The sequence below is a fragment of the Lissotriton vulgaris genome, chromosome 1_1 (assembly GCF_964263255.1).
Source record: "Lissotriton vulgaris chromosome 1_1, aLisVul1.2, whole genome shotgun sequence".
Lineage (NCBI taxonomy): Eukaryota > Metazoa > Chordata > Amphibia > Caudata > Salamandridae > Lissotriton > Lissotriton vulgaris.
In genome coordinates, this window is record NC_141685.1 from 2,060,759,871 (window position 1) to 2,060,779,544 (window position 19,674).

Below are 19,674 nucleotides of genomic sequence, written 5' to 3' on the forward strand. Positions count from 1 at the left end.
TGATCTGCTTTACAGTGAACAAAGAATCGCGGAGTTAGGGGCCAGTCGAGTGCTAGTAGTGCCCCTCCGTTTTAGAGACTTCTTGCTAAACCTGGCCCACGATGTCCCCCTGGCTGGCCACCTGGGTCAGGATAAAACCTACAGCCGCCTGGTGACCCACTTCTTCTGGCCTAAGATGAGGAATGATGTACTCCAGCACTGCCGATCTTGCCCCACGTGCCAAGCCAGTGGGAAGAGCGGCCGCAAACTGAAAGCCCCCCTGCAACCATTTCCAGTGGTCACCACCCCGTTGGAGAGGGTGGGGATAGACATTGTGGGGCCCCTCGACCCCCGTACAGCACAAGGACATCGGTTCATCCTGGTACTGGTGGACCACGCCACCCGCTACCCTGAGGCTGTTCCCCTGCGAACTGTGACAGCTCCGGTAGTCGGCCGGGCCCTGATGGGGATCTTCTCCCGGGTGGGCTTCCCCCGGGAAGTCGTCAGTGACCGGGGCACTAACTTTATTTCAAAATACATGAAGTCCCTCTGGCAACAGTGTGGGGTCACCTACCGATTCACGACCCCCTATCGCCCTCAAGGAAACGGACTCGTTGAGCGGTTCAACCGCACGCTCAAAGGGATGATTGGGGGGTTGGAAGAGCCCCTCCGTCGCCAGTGGGATGTGCTGCTACCGTGCCTTCTCTTTGCCTACCGAGAAGTCCCCCAGAAGTCCCTCGGCTTCAGCCCGTTTGAACTGTTGTATGGACACCCGGTACGAGGGCCGCTCAGCCTAGTCAAGGAAGGCTGGGAAATGCCCCCTCTAAAGAACCCTCCAGATGTCTTCAAATACCTCCTAACTCTCCGCAACCAGACCCGACGATTCAGGGAGATGGCGAAAGCAAACTTGGAGGCCAGTCAAGAGGACATGAAAAGGTGGTATGACCAAAATGCCTCCTCCATCGAATTTGAACCCGGCCAACAAGTATGGGTAATGTCCCCCACCGAACCATGCGCCCTGCAAGATAAATGGACGGGGCCCTTCAAAGTAATCGAGCGCAAGGGCCCTGTCACCTATCTCATCGATATGGAATCTTCACGGAACCCCCTCCGGGTTCTTCACGCTAATAGACTGAAACCCCATTTCGTGCGTTCAGAACTCAGCCTCCTGATGGCCACAGACAATGGAGCCGAGGAAGACTCCGAACCCCTCCCTGACCTCCTACGGAATCGGGAGAAAGACGGCTCCGTGGACGGGGTCCGACTCTCGGAGGCCCTCACCCTGGAACAACGCCAAGAATGTCGAGACCTTCTGCTGCAATTCGCCAGCCTGTTCTCCCTCACCCCAGGGGTCACCTCCTGGTGTGTACACGACGTGGACACGGGGGACAGTCCCCCTATCCGCCACCGGGCCTACCGCGTACCAGATCGGGTACGGGCCTGCATCCAAGAGGAGGTGGCCAAAATGCTCACGCTCGGGGTCATTGAGCCCTCAGACAGCCCCTGGGCCAGCCCAGTAGTACTGGTCCCCAAAGCGGCCGCCCCCGGCACCACACCGGAACTCCGGTTCTGCGTCGACTACCGGGGCTTGAATGCGGTCACCAGAACGGATGCACATCCCATCCCCCGGGCAGATGAACTAATCGACCGCATGGGCGCTGCCCGCTACCTCAGCATTTTCGACCTGACGGCGGGCTACTGGCAGATCGGCCTCACATCCCGGGCCCAGGAACGTTCTGCGTTTTCCACTCCTGATGGCCATTATCATTTCAAGGTCATGCCCTTCGGCATGAAGAATGCCCCAGCCACGTTTCAGCGACTAGTTAATCAGGTCCTGGCAGGACTCGAAGGATTCAGTGCCGCCTACCTAGACGACATCGCTGTATACAGCCACCACTGGTCCGACCACCTCCACCACCTCCGAGAGGTGCTACAGGCCCTTCAGCGAGCTGGCCTCACGATCAAGGCCAGCAAATGCCAAATTGGTCAGGGGTCCGTGACCTACCTCGGACATCAGGTGGGAAGCGGCCTGGTGGCCCCTCTGCAGCTCAAGATCGCCGCCATCCAGTCCTGGCAGCCCCCCATCACCCAGACCGAGGTACGCGCCTTTTTGGGACTCACAGGCTATTACCGACGGTTCGTGAAAGACTATGGTAGCATAGTGGGGCCCCTCACGGAACTCACGTCCAAAAATCAACCCAAGAAGGTCAACTGGACCCCAGATTGTCAAGCAGCCTTCGGTCAACTGAAGGCCGCCATGTGCTCCGCCCCTGTGCTCCAGGCCCCCGACTACAGCCGGGAATTCATCGTCCAGACGGATGCCTCCGACCATGGCATTGGGGCGGTCCTGTCTCAATTGAACCCCGAAGGCCTTGATCAGCCAGTGGCTTTCATCAGCAGGCGACTCCTGCCCCGAGAACAACGCTGGAGCACCATCGAGAGGGAGGCCTTCGCCGTGGTATGGGCCCTCAAAAAGCTCCGGCCCTATCTCTTCGGCACACACTTTCGGGTACAGACCGATCATCGACCCCTGCAGTGGCTGATGCAGATGCGGGGGGAAAACCCGAAACTACTACGTTGGTCCATCTCCCTACAGGGGATGGACTTCACTGTGGAACATCGACCTGGGCAAGACCACGCCAACGCGGATGGCCTGTCACGCTTTTTCCGCCTCGACGAGGAGAGTCCCCAAGAGGATGGGTGACTCTCCCCGCCTTCAGCTGGGGGTGACGCATGTTGGACAGGCCACATGAAGGGCCCGCTCCCCCTCTGCACGACCCGGTCCGAGGCCGGCTCCTCAAGTGTTACACACCACCACTCCACGTTTCCCGTCCCCTCTGGGACCCCTGCCTCTGAACATCTCGACCTCATGGGCCCGATCCCCTACCGGCCCTCGCGACCGACCTGGGCGCCATCTTGGACACTGCACCACGAGGCCGCGTGGCCTCCGATCGACCCTAACCCTGGGCCTGGCCAGGCCTCCGACATCCCGGCACCACCATCCACCCAGGAGGTGAGCGGACTACTTGGCAGGTCAATGGGAGAAAGAGGTGTCGATGGCTCTCCCCCGCCAGGTGCCGATCGCCCCCAGCCTCCCCGGGCGCTGGCTCCACCCCCCTGCTGGGTGTCTGGACTCCCTCATCCCGGACCTCCCGACCTCCAAGTGCGAGGGTCCGGACATCAAAGGGGGCCAGACCTATAACTGGGGCAGCTCCAGAGCAGGAAGGCAGTTGTATCCTGGAGTCGAGAGACGCAGAGAAGAACTCATCCTTGACGGACTACTGGCGCTGCCGTAGCCCTGCCTTGCGAACTATCGTCCTGCCTGCTGGCGCTGCCGCAACCTTCATAAACCTTCATCGTCGTCGGGACCTGCTGGCGTGGCCGCGGACCGTTTGTAACCACCATCTTCATCGGGACCTGCTGGCTCCGCCGCGGACCGTCGCTACCTTCAACCATCTCGGGACCTGCTGGCTCCGCCGCGGCCCGATCATCTAGAACGCCGAGCTCGAGGATTGAGAGCTATTTCATCCATTCAACTGGTAACAAGACTGTCCCGCTACCCTTTTCCCAAACCAGAGACCAGAACCGAGGGGACCCCTGAGTCCAGACCTCCTTGTATCATTTTACCGTACTCGAAGAATTGCCTATAAAGTATCGTTGAACCTTATCCTTGTGTGGTGTCCGTCTGTGGGGGGGAAGTTACTTGTCTGTACGATCGCTGGAGACGGCTCTCCCCGGAGACCTCTCCCCTTATCCTCGGCCGACCCTCTCGGTCCGTCTAACACACACGCTCTCTCCTCCGAGGACTACATTCTACTGGGAGACCTCAACTTTCACCTGGAAAAAAGCAACGACAGCAACACCACCACCCTTCTGGACAATCTCGCCAACCTCGGACTTAAACAACTTGTTAATACCCCCACTCACTACGCAGGTCACACAATCGACCCTATCTTCACCTCCAGCAAACATATCTCCTTCAGTCACACCACAGTTCTCCACTGGATGGACCACAACTGCGTTCACTTTATCTACAAAAAGACCACAACCCACAACCATCCTCAACCTACTCTGCGAAGAAACTGGAACAAAATCACCATCGACCAGATCTCCTCATCGCTTCTTCAAAACCCCCCCCTGCCCACTCTTCGAACCCCAACCAATCAGCCATTAACCTCACTCATTAGCTAACCAACAGCGCCGACAACCTAGCACCTCTGAAAAAAAGTCAAATCAAACAAGGCAGCAAAAACGCCCCCTGGTTCAACGATGATCTTAAGAAATCTAAGAAACTCTGTCGCTCCCTTGAGAAGGCCTGGAAGAAAGACCCAAACACCAGCACCAGGGACGCCTTCAAAAACGCCACCCGCATACACCACCAACTGATCCGGTCCGCCAAGGAAGCCGCATTCAAAGACCGACTAGACAACAACGCCCACAACAGCAAGGAACTATTCAAACTCATCAAAGAGTTTACCAACCCCACTGCCAACTCCAACGACATCACTCCCTCTCAAGCCCTCTGCAACTCCCTAGCTTCGTTCTTCCACGACAAAATCGCAGACATCCACAACAGCTTCGACAACCAACTTGGAGACCAACCCACCCAACCTTCTGCCGCACCTTCACCCCCCTTGTACATCCTTAATAACTGGAACCCAATCTCCACTGAGGACACCATCCGCCTGATGAACTCCATCCATTCAGGATCCCCCACAGACCCATGCCCTCACCACATCTTCAACAAAGCAGATTCCATCATAGCACCACACCTCCGAGACGTCATCAACTGCTCCCTCAACTCCGCCACCTTCCCGGAAAGCTGGAAACATGCCGAAATCAGCGCCGTTCTTAAAAAACCCACAGCTGACCCCACCAAACTCAAAAACTACCGCCCCATCTCGCTCCTTCCATTCCCGGCCAAAGTCATTGAGAAAGCTGTCAACAACCAGCTCGCCGCCTTCCTCGAAACCAACAAATCCCTCGACTCCTCACAGTCCGGCTTCCGAGCCAAAACACAGCACTGAGACCGCACTCATCGCAGCAACGGACGACATCCGAACTCTACTGGACAATGGAGACACAGTCGCCCTCATCCTCCTCGACCTCTCCGCAGCCTTCGACACAGTCTGTCATAGCACCCTGTTACAACGCCTCAAACATTGGAATCCAAGGAAAAGCACTGGAATGGATCACCTCGTTCCTTGCTGGAAGAACTCAGAGTCCGCCTTCCACCATTCATGTCAGAGGCCACTGAAGTCATTTGCGGCGTGCCACAAGGATCTTCACTCAGCCCCACCCTCTTCAACGTATACACGAGCCCCCTCGCGGCCATAGCTCGCCAACACAACCTCAACATCATCTCCTACGCAGACGACACTCAACTGATCCTCTCTCTCACCAAAGACCCTAACACCGCCAAAACCAACCTACATGAAGGAATGAAAGAAGTAGCTGATTGGATGAAGCTCAGTCGTCTGAAACTGAATTCAGACAAAACAGAAGTCCTCATCTTAGGTACCTCCCCCTCCGCCTGGGACGACTCTTGGTGGCCAGAGGCCCTTGGAAAAGCACCCATCCCGACGGACCACGCACGGAACCTGGGCGTCATACTAGACTCTTCTCTCTCGATGACCAGACAAGTCAACGCCGTCTCATCATCTTGCTTCAACACGCTTCGCATGCTCAAGAAAACATTCCGCTGGATCCCCACCGAAACTAGAGAAACGGTCACCCACGCACTGGTTACAAGCCGCCTGGACTACGGAAACACCCTATACGCCGGTACCACCGCAAAACTTCAGAAAAAACTCCAACGCATCCAGAACGCATCAGCCAGACTCATACTAGACATCCGCGTAAAGACCACATCTCTGATCACCTGAAAAACCTCCACTGGCTCCCCGTCGATAAGAGGATAACATTCCGCCTCCTAACCCACGCACACAAAGCACTTTACGAACTCGGACCCGAATGCCTCAACACACGACTTTCCTTCTACACCCCCTCCCGCCAGCTACGCTCTTCCAACCAAGCCCTTGCTGCTGTACCTCGCATCAACAAAACCACCATGGGAGGAAGATCCTTCTCCTACCTGGCGGCTAAAACCTGGAACTCACTTCCCATCCACCTCCGCCTCACTCAGAACCACCTAGCATTCAGAAAGCAACTTAAAACCTGGATATTCGACAAGTAATTCCCCACCCTTCTTCAAGCGCCTGGAGACCCTCTGGGTATGTAGCGCGCTATATAAATCAACTGAATTGAATTGAATTGAAAATTGAAAATGATGTCCTTGCCACGATTTTTGTATGCTCTCCAGAATACGTTCGATATTATTCCTGCGAGCTATTTGAGAGGTGGAGAGCTTACAGAGGCGGCTAGTCTGGGACGGACGTGCGAGTATCGCCCTTGCTAAGCTAACGCTCCCCTGGTACGACGGAGGTATAGCGCTTCCGGATATCAGGAGCTATTATTGGGCCTCTGAGCTGAGTGCGATAAACCACGCAATGTAGGCACCTGGTCCTAACCCATATTTAACAACAAGGGGTGGTGATGGACAGAGTTTCTGAATTAAGCAGAATACTCTCACCCAGTCAAGAGATCAGGGCTAGATCCAACACCGTTTTTTAGCTCACTGCACCATCCCAGCTCAGAACCTGGCTATATGCAAATTAGTCTGTTCCTGTCCCAGTGCATGATGGGAACAGGGCAAACCAAACTACCAAGCCAATTCTTACACTGGGAAGGAAACAAGCTTCCGGGGACCGGTCTCTGGCATTACAGCCGTCTTCGGCCCGGCTTGCTTGAATCCTGATGGTGCAATGAGCAAGGGACTCACATCTGAGTATACCCTTCCACGCTTATGGTGGACAAAATATTTAACAACAAGGGGTGGATGGACAGAGTTTCTGAATTAAGCAGAATACTCTCACCCAGTCAAGAGATCAGGGCTAGATCCAACACCGTTTTTTAGCTCACTGCACCATCCCAGCTCAGAACCTGGCTATATGCAAATTAGTCTGTTCCTGTCCCAGTGCATGATGGGAACAGGGCAAACCAAACTACCAAGCCAATTCTTACACTGGGAAGGAAACAAGCTTCCGGGGACCGGTTTCTGGCATTACAGCCGTCTTCAGCCCGGCTTGCTTGAATCCTGATGGTGCAATGAGCAAGGGACTCGCATCTGAGTATACCCTTCCACGCTTATGGTGGACAAAATATTTAACAACAAGGGGTTGTGAAGAATTGGCTTGGTAGTTTAGTCTGCCCTGTTCCCATGATGCACTGGGCCAGGGACAGACTGATTTGCATATAGCCAGGTTCTGAGCTGGGATGGTGCAGTGAGATAAATAACGGTGATGGATCAAGCCCTGATCTTTGGACTGGGTAAGCGTGGTCTGCTTAATTCAGACACTCTGTTCATCACCACCCCCCTTTCCTGGTCCTAACCCAGCATTCGAGATGGACAAGTATCTGCTACCGGGCGGGAACTACAACAGAGTGCTCTATTCTAAGGCAATAGGGGGGAAATTATCTGGACCTACCAAGATTGCTGTACGAGTCTGGCATGATGCGAATGTGGCTTTGGGATGGAGAGACCGACTGACACGTGCAACCCCGTTATACGCGTCTGAAAGATTGGGATGTCTCTGGAAAACGAAAGGCTTTGAGAAATGGGACATGATTGGTATTAGCAGGGTGGGTGACCTTTGGGCAAAGGGAAAAATAAAGACCTTTGAGGCGTTAAAGATAGAATACGAGTTGAGTGACAGGGAGTTTTTCAGGTATGCGCAGATTCACCATGCTTTGACCTCGGTTTTCACTGCGGGCGCCGACATCCCTGAGTCCTCCCCGCTCGAAGATCGGGTGCTTGATGGTCATGTGCCCGATAGCACGATTTCGTTAATATACAAGAAGTTGATCAACAATCGGGCTGATCTACTTGTACGTCTCAGGGAGGTCTGGACTGGTGACGGTTTGGAGCTGGACGACGAGGACTGGCAATCTGCGTTATCTTCGCCCAAGGAGGTGGCTATACCTGCCCGTCTCCGCCTTGTCCAGCTTAAAATCCTCCACCGTGTGTATGTTACTGGCCCGCGCTTGGTTCGTATGGGTTATTCCCCCGATGGGTTATGTAAGCGTAGCTGTAGAATGGTTGGAACCTTCCTTCATTTAATTTGGGAGTGTCCGGAGGTGGTTGCGTACTGGAACCGTGTACATGCAGTGATGGAAAGGGTCACGGAAGTGGTATTACTGCCTGAAGCCAGGCGCTGCCTGTTGAATATGTGGGAGCCGAATGATTATAATGTTGCTCAGACCCAGTGGGCGACCCTTGGAAACATGATTGCTAAGAGAGAGCACAGTTGTGGGGTTCCCAGCAGCCGCCCACGGTATCGGTATGGAAGGAAAATATGGACTGGTGTATGTTTAGAGTGAAGACTGTATATGTAGCAAGGGGTAAACCCAGGAAATGGAATAAGATCTGGAGCCAGTGGAATGCTTACCGTGGAAACATATGTACGTCCCCTTTCGTTGAGATCCCAGATGTCTCCCTCTCCCCATGATCCGACATTCCATGTATCTTCCGCTTTGTGTCGTCATCAACTTGCTTCCCCACTGACCCCCCTCGCTCCCTGTATTATTTATATACTGTATAACACTATACTCAGAAGTCCCTCCTTTATGAACACATGTCCGTGCGAATGGTACTATCGCCTTGTGTATTGTTTTTTCCTTCAATAAAATACAAAAATAAAAAAGAATGGGATAATGAACACTGGCCGGACCTTCTTGTTGCCAGCAAACAAAAAAAAACCTGACCAAGTTCTGGCACATTGTTAAATGGGGCTACCCTTCCAACTTTCAGGTTCCCTTAAACTATGTCCCAGCGGAGACTTGGGTTGAGCACTTTGAGTCCCAGTTTCGTGGCCCTCAATTGGAAGTTGAAAGCTCTCTTTTAGATTCCTGCCCTACGGCTAACACGTACGACCTCGTATTTGACTGTAGAGAAGTCGAGGAAGCCTTGAGTAAGATCCCCAGCCGAAAGGCTCCAGGTATTGACTGCATCCCGGTGGACCTCTTCAAATTCGATCTAAACAACTGGGTGCTCTACATTGCTTTCTTGGCCACCGCCATTGCCAGGGGGGCTGCTGTCCCAGACACATGGAGAGGAGCCGAGATACTGCCAATATATAAGAAGGGTGATTGTTCTAGCCCTGGGAATTATCGCCCAATCAGTTTAATCAACTGTATTAAAAAAAACTGTGGCCAGGATGGTCCTGGCTCGAATACAGAGTTGGATAGAGTTGGAGGATATTCTATCACCCCTACAGGCCGGGTTTAGATCCTGTATCAGTACCATCGAGCTGGTCCTTAGGTTCCAGCTGATATATTGTAAAACAGTCAGCCTAGGTGGTGGCACTCTGTTTGCTGCCTTCGTTGACCTTAGGTCAGCATTTGACCTATTCCCAGGGCCAAACTATGGGGGGTCCTAGATAGCCTGGGGATGCCTCCGGACCTTCTAAATGTCATAGTTAGGCTCCATGAGGCAAACTACGCCCAAGTTTGTTGGGGCAAACAAGAGCAGGTAACTAACAGAGTTGCAGTGTCACGGGGTGTAAGACAAGGATGCGTCTTGGCACCTACCCTTTTTTCGTTATTTATAAACAGGGTTGTGCAGTATTTTTCTTCTTTTTCGACAGACGCCCCTTCTTTGGGTGGCATAACGTATCCGTTACTAATGTTTGCGGATGACACCCTCCTACTCTCGCAGACACAGAGGGGCCTGCAAGCTGCCTTGGATAGGTTTGATGTTTTCTGCCAAGACCATGAGCTCCAGGTTAATGTCACCAAAACCAAGTTTATGGTCCTTAGTAAGGGGAGACTCGTGGTAGGCCATGTCATGCTGAACAACACCAAGCTTGAACAGACTAATGTAATGACCTACCTTGGGATAGTTTTAGAGAGCAAGATGAGTTTGAAGCCCCAAATTGATACTCTATCCCTCAAGTTTTCCCAGCATTCAGGGTGTTTGGTTAAAGAACAGAGAATGTCCCAGACCAAAAGGATTGGCCCCGCGTTGAAGATTTATAACTCCAGGATAGGTTCAGCGATCCTGTACGGAGCGGACCTATGGGGATTTGGGGACCTATCCTCTCTGGTCAAAATACAAAACACATTTTAAAGGACTCTTACAGGTCTTCCCTGTTCTAGCCCCACTGGTCCACTATTAATAGATTTAGGCTGTCACTCTATTGATGACATTGCACGATTCAAACCAGTGGCCCTATGGAGGAGGATCTGGACCACCCCTGAACTAGCACCTTACGCTAAGGCAATACTAGACTTTAGATCTATTTTGGGTTCGGGAAATTTACCATGGTTTAAGCAAATTAGGTTGCTCTTGGAGTCAATGGGCTTGGGTAATCTGTGGTCTGATCCTGTTAATAATCCCTTCCCCTCCAAAAAACTATACAAAAGCTTATACTGGTCCTTGATAGGCCAGAATCTCTTCAAAGAATCGTCAGCTACCTCGCTTACTGGTATGTTCCTGGAGTTCAAAAGTGACCCCTCGCTAGAAGAATATTGGGACATTATTACCAGGTCCAGCGACAGGAAACTATCACCAGCTAAGGGTTGGTTCCCTACCCATTCGAGCTTTCACCAAAAACTGGAAGGGACAGGTGACCGAATTCTGTCGTTGGCGCACTGACCGTAGGGAATCCATTGGTCATGTATTTTTTGAATGTCCGGCTTATGAAGCCCCACGTGTTAAATGGCTAAAACCCATTTGTAGAAATTTGGGCACAAGGGTGGGGTCTGTAGCATTAAGGATCCTGAGGTACGACACGAGCGAACCGATAGTAATTGCTGTGGCAACATTTCTAGGTTGGGTTTGGATCATTCGGGCCAGGCCATAGTTGTGTAGTGATTCCATTCAGTTTTATTTCCATTGTAACCACTGTATTTTTACTATGTTTTTATCGCATTAATACCAAATATTTAAAGTTAGTGCTTTTTTAATGCTCATGAATTTGTATTTTATTCTATTTTATATGACTCATTGTACTCCTTTCTCCATGGATGTATTTTTATATGCACAAAGTCTTTTATGATGAAATCATCGAAATAAAGACAACTGAATTGAATTGAGTCAGTGTGGGCAATCACCCTACCTGGTATCAAACATAACCTCTCAAAGTATCACCTAATCCTACCTGAATTTGATCTCATTTTACTCTTCCTTCCTGGGTTTAAACCACATTTCTGTACATGCCAAGTAATCAGTAGAATCTTCCATTCCTATGGTGACAATATGCAAACCTAGTTATCCGTCCTATTTTCCTCCCATTACTTCATCCCAGACACAAATCTCAGACTACTTAGAAGCTGTCAAACACTGGAATGTCCTTCTTTCACTACATTGAGCTCCCCAAAACCTCCCTTTTGTTTTGCACCCGACATTCTAACTCCTTCCACCACGACCAGGAACTGTGGCTGCACACTAATTAAGATGCAGGTATTAAATATCTAAAAGATCAGTTCTAACCTTACCATCCATTAATATGTTGGTAATGAGTAAACCTAACTACGGTAATAGTCTCCTGATTTCCATTCCCCAGTACTCCTTCCCCTTGGAAAAAAACTGTGCACCTCTCCTGGACTCATTTCATGGAACATGTTTCCATGATATTTGAAAGCAGCCTCTTCCTAACCTCATGCTCAATATCACCCATGAAAGTTTACCTCTCCGAGCTGGAGTTTTAACATAGCTGAGAACCCACTGTTATCGTTTGCCGCTCCTGCCAGCTTAACCTGCATCAGCCCTTGCACCTCAATGTTAATATTCATAGATCAAACAAGAGTTGCATGTACCTTTAATGCAGTCTACTCAGTCTCCATTACATAAATATATGCTTACTTTCAAAACCACAGATTTACGATTAGCTATATTACATGGCAAGTTAAAATTAGTCAACGTCTCTTTCCCATCAACACACAGTAATAATTTAGGTAGCAGTGCATCGACTGCCAACACGAATAATATTGAACTCTACATAAAAACACAAAGTGTAAAATCTGACAATCTGCTCTCCAGACTGACCGACCGGACCAAGTCGACTTAAGAGACTGTGGCCATTGGCTCGGCCTAACATTTCCCCACAGGAAAGAGCCCCTAACCCTCTGCGAGTTCAGAGCATGGAATAATCTTCAGGATCCATAACCCGGTAACAGGACCAGTCACTACACACTTGCAATAACAATAAACTTGGTAGGATTTCAGGACTAGTGAAATGCTTTTGGGTTCAGGGATTGTGTAATGTTTAGGGGTGATGAGGGGGAGGTGATTAGGGGCCAGGAATGGGTGGAGATCAAGCATAGAAAGGCATTTTTAGGGTCCAGAAATAGGTGGAATTTAGGGATAGGTAAGGAGTTTTTAGGGTTCAAGGCTGTGTGGAGTTTATGGTTGGTGAAGTGTTTTAAGGGTTCAGGGATCGGTGGAGTGTTAAGCTAGTGCATGGTTTTAAGGTTCAGTAGGCAGAAGTTAGGGATGGTAAAGCGTTTTTAGGTTTCAGCACTGGGTGGAGTTTAGGGTGGAGAGAGGTTTTTACGGGTTCAAGGATGGGTGGAGTTTGAATGTAGAAAGGAGTTTTTAGGATTTAGGGATGGGTAGAGTTTAGGGATGGTGAGAGGTTTTTAGGGGGTCATGGATGGGTGAAGTTTAAAGGTGGTGTGTCTTTTTAAGATTCAGGAATGGGTGGAGTTAGGGGGTGGTGAGGGGTTTTTAGGCTTCAGAAATGGTGGGGTGAAAGGGTAGAAAGAGCTTTTAAGGTTCATAGATGGGTGCACTTTAGGTGTAGTGAGGGTTTTTTAGGTTTCTGGGATGAGTGGAGATTAGGGGTAGAAATGGTTTTTAAGACTTCAGGGATGGTGTCGTTTAGGCATGACAAGAGGTATTTTGGGGGTAGGGATGGATGGTGATTTGGGATTGCGATAGGTGAGGATGGATGGTGTTTAGGGGTTGTGAGGGGTCAGCAAGCATCCAAAGTAACTGTTTGACAATGGAAAAGATACTACTCTGGTATGAGGTTTGCCCGCAATAAAGCACTCAAAATAAAAACCTCAAACAATACTATTTCTTTCTGAAAATATGACGTTCACTCATTGCATTTACACCTTGAAAAGTAAGCATGTAAAAGTCAATTTCAAACAAAAAGACATTAAATGAATTGGTGAATGCCATTCCTTCTGAAAATTTCCATTAAACAGATTGGGTGATATGGTTTTTAAGTAATGGTATTCCATGATATCGTTTGTATATGAACTTGCATACAAACTTCATATCACCACAGCTGTATACGGAATGGAGTAATATTTCTGCTAATAAATATGTTTTTAAAAAATATATAAAAACTGACCCCTCCTCGCTGTCCATCCACATGTATTGAACGAATGTGATCGGCAAGATCAGGGCTGGAGTTGAAGCAGATCTGGCACAGGTCCCAACAGCAGTTGTAGGATATGTTTTTTGATGCCGAAGTTATGCTTCCTTGGCCATTCATCATTGCTGGAGTTGAACGGCCACTGGAAATGGTGCTGTCTACATCCATTAAAGTACTGCTTATGCTGTGGAAATAAAAGAAGAATTGCTGGTTATTACTTCGACACCATCCAAATCATAGAATAAAGTTAAACAAATGTGTATAGTAATGTCAATTTCTGCTAATCCATCAGAAACAATGAATCTATAAAACATAAAAGACAAACAACGTTCTCCTAAAATGCTAATTTACCAATGTGCAAGCCAAATAACCAATTAAAGTGCAAGCAATTATCTTGACTAGAATTTGGACCATCCTAGCTAACAAACACCTCAGCTAATTTACGCCAAAAACGAATCAATTTTTACAAATTCTTCAAGAAATTACAACCTTGATAGACCAGAATCTGACATGAAAGTATCTTCAAAATCATGGCGAGAAGGTTCTGAATGCCTTTGGCACTATAAGGCCGAATTAGAGCAATATAAATAAACAAGTAGATTATGTATTGAATATAGGATTATAGTGCCTTCACCTTAAAGAACAACCTGCAAGATCCATCATATTGATGACACCACCCTTGCTCTGGTTACTAAAACGACAATTCAGCAAAGAAACTCATCCAAATGTCTACATTGCCTCACATTACCCGACTCACTGATAAACAATATTTTACAAAGACATCATTCTCCCATATCTTGAAGATGATATTGAAAGCAGCAGTCATTTCACTACTGAACATTGTGAATGCATTTCTTGTACATAACACTTTCATGTGTTCAAAATCAGCCTGAAATTGTCTCTCTACTAAAGTATGTCAGCACTAATTAAAATTAAATGGTGTATAGTCAAATGACAACATACAACTGTCTCTCCTGGAAAAGATCACTGAAAGGGCATTGTTGATATCTTGTTCTATGTAAAATAGTTCATGGCAATTAACTCTTAATTTGGCTGGCAAATGTGCATCTCACACCAAGTGGGCAGTGCTGAATGTAGTGAGCTGGGGTTTTGCTAGCAACAAAAAAATAACCTTCTAAATCGCGTCTTAGATACCTGTCAAACTCTTCCCACTGAAGCTAGATCACCCAAAAGGAAGGCTTGGTTTACTCAAAGTGTTGCACACCTGCACTCTCGTGTATTTGGCGAACAAGCTGAAAATCTCTGGAGAAATTTTAAGGAGTGCTGAATTCCTACTGCTAGAACATCTGATATTCCACAATGTGCACTTTCACTCAGTCTTTAACAGGAACGCTAACTAGAATTTGGAACCATCTTACTCTTGTGTATCATCGCGTCTTTTGAAACCTTCAAGAACGTCCTACACTGCTGTTTAAATACATTTGAGAAATGTATCCCTCTAACTGCAAGTCTAATCACCACGTTCTTATGATACTTTATAGCAGTTACTACCTCTTCTTTAATTCCTTTTATCTAACTTTGCTCACCTTATGCCTCTTACATATTTCAGTCTTGTTTACTGCACTTTCAGTTACTTGTTATTGCTTTCTCCCAGCCTGGGTAAAATATTCCTTTCAAATGGTCACCCTTAATGACATTTGCAATTATAATTTGGAATCTATAATTAACTTACATACATATATGTACCTCGTCACTGTACCAATTTAACTATCTCTTTAGCGCTGTAACTCCTTTGGATCACGTTCTAAATATGTATATAAAAAATGGCAAGAAAACAATACACTAAGTATATAACAAAAATAAATCCAATGATCTGCTGTGGGGTTTAAAAAAAATTAAATGTGGCTTTAGACCTTCCTGCAGCATAGAAACATCAGCCTTTGCAGCTTACAGTGTGAGACGGGAGGAAACCATAACAAAAATACGATATAGATAAGAACAAGAAATACCTCACTTCGATTATAATGGAAACAAAGACAGCCGTTAGGGAAGAGGAATTAAAATGATGTTGTTAGTGCACAGCCAGCCAGGATTACTAAACGTAAGTGTAATTTTCACGCATGCTGGTGAAGTTAAAATGACAATAAAAATAATTTTAACGATAAACTTGGTAGTCGATTGAGATTTACTCTTCTGGTTTTGGTGTTCTTTCAGTTAAAACACTGACTCTTCAGGTTTGTTTGGTTACTATTAAATAGATTACCTTTTAACCCACTACCAAGGAAAAACCCTGAATGCTGGCTTGTTTAGATTGTGCGACTGGGAGACCTAATTCGTTGGTGTCTGTGGCTCGGAAAGACGTAAGAGATGTAAATACCGTGGGCAGGTAACCTCTCGAAATTCAGAGGCAAGCAGGGACATGAAAGGTTACCAAAGCTCTCCGAACTCGGAGCATTTCCAGACTAACGTTAGAGTAATTTTCTTCATTCCCAAAACATGACACCGGCACAGGAGCCAGCACGTGAACGTAGGGATCAGCGAGGTTCGCCAATGGGTTAGTGTGTTTTGGGTCGCTAAGCCAAGGGCGATTGCTATCAGGCGGCCCCTTCTGGATTTAAGGGGGTATGTTAAGGGATTTGGGATGCCTAACAAAACATAGGCGGGTAGTCTCGGTATTTGGGTATCTAGGTGTTTATCAACTTTAGTTCAGTATCTGAGACCAGTAGGACTAGGTGGTGCTCACAGTCCCAAAGGAGATGAACTAAGGTGCCTGGCTTCCCACATCCCTGCCAACAGTCAACGCTCGGCCGCGGATCCGCTTAGTGGATGCGAGCAGGAGTGTAGTACCGGTAAGTGGCTACCTTCGTCAATGTTTCAGTCAGCCCCAGGTGATATGCAGAGTGGCGAGCCCTATGGTACACTCCCTCCCACACTCCTTATGGCTAAGTGTCCGACCTAGCTCTCGCTCCCAACGCGTGCGACTAGCATTGTAAGTGTATGTAAATGTATGTATAGGCATTTATATAGCGCACTACTTACCCGGAGGGTCCCAAGGCGCTTCGACCGCTGCGAAACCCTTCCTGGCTTCCCTGAGAGATGGTCCCTTAATGGGTATCTCCAGGGTGAGACCAGGCATCCCCGGCGGTCTGGTGGGGCCGTTAGTGAAGATGAGGCAAGCTAATGCCCAGAGTTGCAGAGTGTGATCGCTGATCAGAGTGGGCACCGAGGCGAGAGAATTATCGAGTCCGCTGACCCTGGTCCAGAAACCTGCCGCGCCGGGAATCGAACCCTGGTCTCGGGCCGTCCTCTGCTCTCGGGTCTGCCGCCTCTGACCAGTGAGCCACACTACTGTGTGTGTGTGTGTGTGTGTGTGTGTGTGTGTGTGTGTGCGTGCGTGTGCGTGCGTGTGTGTGTGTGTGTGCTTGGAAAGCAACATTTTGTAGAGATAGCTATGAACAACGGATGTGCTCGTAAAGTGCCATTTTTCATAGGGAGTAAGGTAACGCTGTGAGTGTGGGGGTACACAGGCAAGTATGTCTGCTGGAGGGGCAGTACCCTTCCGAGAAGGACCAATGCTGTGGGCACGGTCTAGCTTTATGTCGACTGCAGGGGGGGGTCACCAAGGATATGATTAAATAGGTCTTTGGAGAATGTGAAGGTCAGCGGTGTCTGCTGTGACCCTCACTCCCTGGATTCGGATGTTGTGCCTCTGGGAGCGGTTCTAGAGATCCTCCAGGTGGATTTGCAGGTCAAGGTGCTGGTCTTGGATCCGCATCACCTCCTGCTGGAGGGTGGACATCTCTGTCTCTCCGCTGTGTCCTCTGCCCTCCAAGGCTGCAACCCTCTCTCCAATGCTATCCATGTCCCTATGCACGTTCTTAGAAGACGGACTCCAGGAAGGTCTGTGTTACAGATTCCTCACCAGAGCCAATGCTCTTCGCGGAGATTGACGTACAGAGGACGGATTCCGCCATTGTGGAGCTGCTCAGCTGGCGAGCAAATATGTCCTTCAGTAATTTTTCTTTCTTTGCCCTCGTGGAGGACAGACATAATCCTGCGCCCCATGCCCCTCCACCCTTCGTGGGGACTGATTGAAGGGCAGCTTAAGAATGACGAGACAGGACTGGCAACGTGCAGGGCAAGGAGGTCTAAGGTCTGGATACTGGCTAGGAGAGGAACGCGGCTACGAATCCGACCAGTGAGTCCGAGGTGCCAAGGGCCCAGCTCCTTCTGGGGTGTCAGCCGCCCACTCCTCCTGCAGTGCTCCCCAGGTATGGGTCGGGATGGTATCTATGTCACAGGATGTTAACAGCCCGTTGAGCGGGTGTATCCCGTAAGACAGAGGTGGAGAGTGGATTGCCCCCAGGTGCAGGGTCGTAGAGGAGGCCATAGCACTGTGAGGATGCGCAGTCCTTATTTCAGTGCCCAGGGGCAACTGCCGACCCCCTGTTCGCACAGCGGGGTGCCAAGAGTACGAGGCCAGGTGGGGTCATGCCAAAGTCCAGCAGCGCCACTCAAGCCCGCAGCTGGCCTCAGCCGGCAAGCGCCACCACAGCCCGCGCCAAACCACCCCCAACTCCGTACCTGTCTGAGCTGGCCTCCGCGGCCTGTCCTAGCTGAGGGCCGGCTGGCTGCCGGTCGATAGTCGTCCAGGTGTCAGTCGCTCACGGAACGGGCAGATGCATCACTGCTGTGAAGGAGAGCGAGAGCTGGGGCCGCAGCAAGCCCACAAACCGCACCCAGATTTGCTAGGCCGCTTCCACAGGCTGCAGCAGCCCTCTCTCGATGACCACCCACTAACTGCGGCAACGTTCACTCTCCCCAGCTGCGTCGCCAGAGAACCGGTAGGCAGCTGAGCCTGCTTCACATTTCCCGAAGGCCCTCGGGACGTCCTTGACTCGGGGCAGGCTGTGGTCCTTGGTGCTGGCTCGAAGCTCCGGCCTGCAGACCCCGCAGCAGCACCAGGACAGTGGAAGGGGACCTCGACCCCTCTGTGTGGCGCGGGACCACCCAGCACCTGCCTCGGGATCGAGAAGCACAGGGGCACCCATTGGCCCTGCCAGGTGTCCACTCCGGAGGAAAGGTCCTCCAGGGACCCGGGTCATCCACCACCACTACGGGGCGCCAGAAGGTGCAAGCGGGCCTGGAAGGATGGTGGAAGCCCCCCGCCAACAGGGGGTCCCAGTGCTCTGCTGGGCCAGGGGCACCCGAGATAAGTGAATGGAGGGGCACTCCTCAACTTTAAGGTGGGCCGTGCACTGCTGCCGGGCTCAACAGGAAATCGAGGCCAGTGGGCCTGTCAGGCTTTCATCGGAATCCTCTGTCCATTTAAAACTTTTGCCTTTTCTAAGTAATACCCATAGAGGTTATATTGTTTGTGCGTAACATTCAAATCTGGCTTAATATTCAGCCAGGCTGAGGAATGAACGTAATGCGTACTTGTCTGTGGGTGCTTTTCCCTCTTCAATTGCTCTTACCACTGAAAAATGTGGTTTAATTCCATGACATGACACGGTGTGGCCTAGGTATTTTAACTCTTGTACGGCAAATTTACACTTATCTGCCCTCACTGTCATCTCACTAGTCCTCAAAATAGATAGCACTCGTCTTAAAATAACATTATGTTCTTTGAAAGATTGAGCATTAATCAGTATATCATCCAAGTACGCTTGTACTCCTTAATAGCATGAAATAACGTGTCCATAAGTTAATGGAACACGCTACCAGCCGATGCGAGCCGAAAGGTAGACAAACATTAGTAGGCACCGAAAGGAGTCACAAATATGGTCAGGTCGTGCAACTCGACCGACAAAGCTACTTGGTGGTAGGCTGATGTTAGATCAATCAAAGAAAACCACTTTGCTCCTTCAAGGTTTGCCAATAATTCATGTATTCTGGCCAGTGACTGGCAATCCACGATTATGTTTTTATTAAGAGCGCGCAAGTTCGCACAAAGTCTGATCTCACCAGACTTCTTGTGCGCTACCACAATGAAAGCCATCCACTGAGATGAATCTGTGGTTTTAATGATGCCCTGCGCACATAAGCTTTGTAACGTACCACTTCACTTCTCCCGGACACTCATGGAGACGGAACGTACTTCATGCACCACAGGCTGGGCATCAGGTAGTAATCTTATGTGGTGTTCCATTCCTTTGACCAGACCAACCTGCTCACTAAACACAGATTCGTACTCAGAAAATAAGTCTTTCAATATATCGCCACCAACTTCCGCTTTAGTACACTCCACTTGGCACACAGGCAATTCCCCCACTTTGATTGGATTTTC

At 49.5% G+C, this 19,674-nt stretch overlaps 1 protein-coding gene across 3 annotated transcripts in view; it reads right to left on the reverse strand.

Moving 5' to 3' along the window:
- Positions 1 to 19,674, reverse strand: part of AEBP2 (AE binding protein 2) — a 510,714-nt gene that overhangs the window by 364,775 nt on the left and 126,265 nt on the right. For all 3 annotated transcript variants that reach the window (XM_086920596.1, XM_086920582.1, XM_086920591.1), the window contains exon 2: positions 13,401 to 13,608. In XM_086920596.1, the coding sequence (XP_086776722.1) occupies positions 13,401 to 13,608 (208 nt within the window). The remainder of the gene's footprint in view (positions 1 to 13,400; positions 13,609 to 19,674) is intronic.